This window comes from Bidens hawaiensis, unplaced genomic scaffold, assembly GCF_021521415.1.
Source record: "Bidens hawaiensis isolate Kalapana, Puna unplaced genomic scaffold, B.hawaiensis_p1.1 tig00048953_1, whole genome shotgun sequence".
Lineage (NCBI taxonomy): Eukaryota > Viridiplantae > Streptophyta > Magnoliopsida > Asterales > Asteraceae > Bidens > Bidens hawaiensis.
The window spans coordinates 52,944-57,498 of record NW_027498749.1 but is presented as its reverse complement, the minus strand read 5'-3'; the positions used below and the strand labels follow the sequence as shown (position 1 = coordinate 57,498).

At 47.6% G+C, this 4,555-nt stretch overlaps 2 protein-coding genes across 2 annotated transcripts; both read right to left on the bottom strand.

Annotated features, from left to right (window-relative positions):
• Positions 1 to 1,624: 1,624 nt before the first annotated feature.
• On the bottom strand, positions 1,625 to 2,587 carry LOC143597732 (uncharacterized). Its single transcript, XM_077076145.1, has one exon. It carries the CDS (start codon positions 2,585 to 2,587, stop codon positions 1,625 to 1,627), a length of 963 nt encoding a protein of 320 aa, XP_076932260.1.
• A 29-nt stretch (positions 2,588 to 2,616) lies between these two features.
• LOC143597731 (uncharacterized) lies at positions 2,617 to 3,498 on the bottom strand. Its single transcript, XM_077076144.1, has one exon. The coding sequence runs from the start codon at positions 3,496 to 3,498 to the stop codon at positions 2,617 to 2,619; it is 882 nt and encodes a 293-aa protein (XP_076932259.1).
• Positions 3,499 to 4,555: the final 1,057 nt, after the last annotated feature.

Genomic DNA, 4,555 nt, shown 5'->3' with positions numbered 1-4,555 from the left:
TGGGCCAAGGAATGACTTTCTGAACAGAACCTCATCATGCATTTGATACCACAACGCCTTATGGCGGATCTTTCGAGCCTCTGCATTATCTTCCTGGAGGATGCCGGAGGACAAGTAAGCCCTGATTGGTTCCATCCAGGACGTTGCTCTGGTCTGGATGACCAGAACTTGGTGTTGAGGAACGGACGGAGCGTCTAGAACCTCGATTGTAATGTCTCTGCCCATGTGTTCGAAGCTGGTGGATGCCAGTTTGCTCAAGGCATCCGCTGGTCGATTTTCACTTCTTTTGATGTGCACTACTTTACATGAAGTGAATTGTTGCATAAGGTCTTTAGTTTGGGACAGATATGAGGCCATGACATCATTCTTTGCTTCATAAGTCCCTGAGACCTGTCCTGCAATAAGCATAGAATCAACCCGAGCCTCTAAAAATTTCACACCGAGCTTCTTCGCAATCCGCAGTCTGGCCAAGAATGCTTCGTACTAAGCTTCATTGTTTGTACTTTTGATGTTCAACTTGATGGAATAGGTGAACTCTTGGCCGTCTGGGTTAATCAATTTTAGACTCGCACCTGATCCCTCCCCACTTGATGCTCCATCCGTAAACAGAGTCCATTATTGGCTTTCATCGGAGGGGATCGGGGGTTGTTGTTCAAATAGGCATTCCTGGACTTTGCCTGTGGGTACCTCTGTGGCAAAGTCTGCCAAGACCTGGCCTTTGATCGCAGGTATAGGTTTGTACTTAATGGAGTGTTCACCTAGTTCGATTGCCCATTTGGCTAATCTCCCGGATAATTTAAATTTGGCCAACACGTTTTTCAGCTTGTAGTCTGTCAAAACTTGTATTGGGTGACCTTGGAAGTACCTCTTTAACCTCCGTGCCACATAAACTAGCGCCAGCACAAGTTTTTCAAGCATCGAGTACCGGGTTTCGGCATCCGCTAGCATTCTGCTGCCTTAGTATATCGGCGTTTCGATGGCTTTACGATCCGTTAAGAGAACTGCCCCAATTGCAATATCCAAAACGGATAGGTACAATATGAGAGGTTCTCCTTCTCGGGGTGCGGTCAATGTTGGAAGCTCCATGAGGCATTTTTTTACTTCTAGGAACGCCGTTTTTGCTTCCGGTGTCCATTTGAAATGTGCCCTTTTCAGGCAATTTCGTAACGTTGACACGAATGGGTAAGATTTAGCCGCATGATTTGCTAGAAATCTGTTTAGAGCCACTAATCTTCCATTCAATGTTTGGACCTCTTTTAGTGAAGACGGGGAGGGCATCAGGGCAATGGCCTGTACCTTCTCCGGGTTTGCTTTGAATCCCTCCTCGGTGACAATTACTCCCTGAAACTTTCCTTCTTCCATGCCGAAAGAGCATTTCGAAGGGTTAAGTTTCATGTTTATTTTGCTGAGTGTGGAGAAAACGTCCTCGATGTCTCGAAGCATCTGATCTTCCTCCACACTCTTGATGACCAGATCATCCATGTACACCTCTAGGTTCTTCCCGATCTGACTCCGGAAAGTATTGTCCATCAGACGTTGATACGTGGCTCCCGCGTTTTTTAGACCGAATGGCATCATCTTGTAGCAGAATGTGCCCTGGTCTGTTCGGAAAGCAGTTTTATCTTCATTGCGGTCCGCCATACGTATCTGGTGGTAACCCTTGTAAGCATCTAGAAAACTTGAATTTGAAGGGTGCCACTACGTCTACTTTGAGATCGATCTCGGGAAGCGGGTAACAGTCTTTGGGGCAGGCCTTGTTCAGGTCCTTAAAGTCGATCCACATCCGCCATGAACCGTTTCTTTTAGGGACCAACACCGGGTTCGCGACCCAAGTTTGGTACTGAATTTCGCGGATAAACAGATCTTGCACTTGCTCGTTCATGGTTTTTGTTTGTTCGGGACCCATCTTCCTCTTTTTCTGAATGATCGGTGTATACGTCGGGTTGATCCGCAGCCGATGTTCTGATATATCTCGTGGGACACCTGTCTTATCTGAAGGCTTCCAGGCAAAGATATTTGCGTTTTTGATCAGTAACTGTTTCAGAAGTATGCGCATTGTTTCTGAGATAGTTGCTCCGATTGTGATGGTTTGTTCTGGGTATTCCGGATTGACAACACATTTTTCGGGCTCTATCCGCAGTGCCTTCTTGGGTACCTTCGCAGGCTTCGATCCCTCTGCGTAGCAGTGTTTGTTGACTCGGATGATTGCTACTCCTCTTCGTGTGGGAACACCCACTGCACCATGTGCTGTGGAAGGATTGGAGTTGAAATCACCAATTGCTTCCCGCCCTAAGATTATGTCATGTTTGAATCTCGCGGGTAGGACGAGGAACTCGATATCCTCGGTCTTTGTGTGGATCCCGTCACTCAGCGTGACTGGGAATGTTATGACCCCTTTGGGGTGCATAACTTCGTATCCAAACCCGGAAACTGGGGCGTTCACGAGTTTCAACTTGGCTTTATCTTCCTCATCTAACTGCTCGAAACACTGTTCGTACATTATGTCGGACGTACTTCTAGTATCGAAGAAGACATATTGAGACCGATAGTGACCGAACAAAGCTGTGACGATTAGAGGCTGCTTCATGCATGGGCCTCCTTTCACTATTGGAAAAACTACGGTGTCATTTTTCCATTCATCTTCGTCCGCCTCCCTCCGCTTAAACTTCTGAGGGGGTCCCCCTTGTTTGCGGGAGTTACGTTCTTCCGCGGACCTTGTCGCACGTTTTTGAGCAGATGGTCCAGTTTTCCAGATTTGATGGCAGACTCGATCTCATTTTTCAAGCTTATGCACTCGTTTGTGTCATGTCCGATGTCTTCGTGGAACATGCAATGCTTGTTCGGATTCAGGTTCACCCGCTTGATTAACGGTTGGAGCTTCCTGAATTCGATGTTATCTGTTGTTAAGATTTCAGACGGGGTCTTTTTCAAGGGTATCCAACGTTGTCGGTCGGACTTACCCGCTGTTCTATCTTTTTGTTTCTGGCCGATCAGTGATCTGGCATCGAACTGCTTGGAAGAGCTTTCCGGGGGTTGTATCCTTGACCATATTGAACCCTTCTCTTTCGACTGAGCGTTCCGTGGCTCGGTTCTTGTTTGCTGTTTGGACGTCTCTCGCCCTAACAATTTTTTAGTGGCGGCAAAGACCTTGGCCGCGGACATGATTCCGTCCCAAGTCTGTGGCATGCCATCCCGGCCTATCAAGCATCTGACCATTTCTGGGCTCTTTGCGTTTACTCGGAACGCTCCTCGTAACATGTCCTCACTGATTCCACCAATGTTTAAGATGTCATTGTTGAATCTGGTGATAAAACTTTCTAGTGATTCATTGTCTCGGCGGACAACACTCAGGATCTCTGACGGGTCCCGAGTGTGTTTACGCTGTTGACTGAAATGCTGTGAAAACTTTGCTACTAGGTCGTCCCAGCTCTTGATTTGACCGTCTGGTAACTTCCCAAACCACTCTATGGCTGCTCCTGTTAGTGTCAATGCGAACATGTGACACCAATAGGGCAGCGTCCATCTGCTCACTTCGCCAACTGCTTGAAGTTCAATAGATGATCGCTCGGATCAGTCAACCTATTTTATTTTCCCAAATTGCTCGGGCTCTTGATATTTGTTGGGAAAGGAGCGGTTGCTATTCGCGGGATGAACTTCAACTTTTCCACGAACGCAGCGGGGCGGTATGGCTTGATGAAGTCCTCTTCCACATCGCTGAAGTATTCAGCATGTTTGACTAACCGCTTGGGACGGCTGGAGGTTTCCCTACCATAGTCCCAGATACCATCACTCGCGTAATCTTCCTCTTGAAACGTTTCTTTTTGTCGAGTATCCCATGCAGTTCTGTGGGACAGAGTACGCTAAGTGTGATAACTTCTTTCGCGGCTCTTTGTAAGTGACCGACCAGCTGATTGAGAGTTGTCTTCCAACTCTAGATCTTAAGTGCGTCGGAGTACTGGCGGCGGAGACGGAGATGGCGAGTCTTACGTCAGCGTCCTGGCTTGGACCTAATCTCGCCTCACTCTTCGCTCGTACTCCTCTTTTAGCCGATGTTCCTCTTGTTGGTACCACTCTTTTGGGGTGAGAATGTTTTTACCAGATCTTGTCTGGTAAGTTCTTGTTTCGTCCCCTTCGTATCTGGGAAATTCTCCTGCTCCGTCTTCCAGAGACAGAGTTTGAGTTGTCCGATGGATCTTGGTGACTTTGTGCCTTGGGAACTCTCCGTCCCGGTCTTCCCGGACCGGGGTTTTGGTGTTCCTGCGGGGTATAAAATATTCAAACCTTAGAACTTCTCCGGTCCTGTTTTCGAAGACCGAAGTTCTGGTGTTCCGACGGGGCCTTGCCGAAGCAGCAGAAGGCTGTTGGTTCTGACTCATCTTCAGATCACAGTGAATCGAAAAAACCGTAAAAAACCGTGAATCTAGCTAAAACCGGATGGCGCCAATGAAGAAACACAAAGTCGAACTGGATAGTCCGATCGGGTATTTCCCTAGATGTGAGTATACTGAAGTGCTATGAGAACAGATCCAAGCTAATGCCTGCAAAACAGAACACC

Excerpts from the sequence above, each read along its gene's own strand:
- LOC143597732 (XM_077076145.1), bottom strand. The coding sequence starts at position 2,587 with ATGAAGCAGCCTCTAATCGTCACAGCTTTGTTCGGTCACTATCGGTCT.
- LOC143597731 (XM_077076144.1), bottom strand. The coding sequence starts at position 3,498 with ATGTTCGCATTGACACTAACAGGAGCAGCCATAGAGTGGTTTGGGAAG.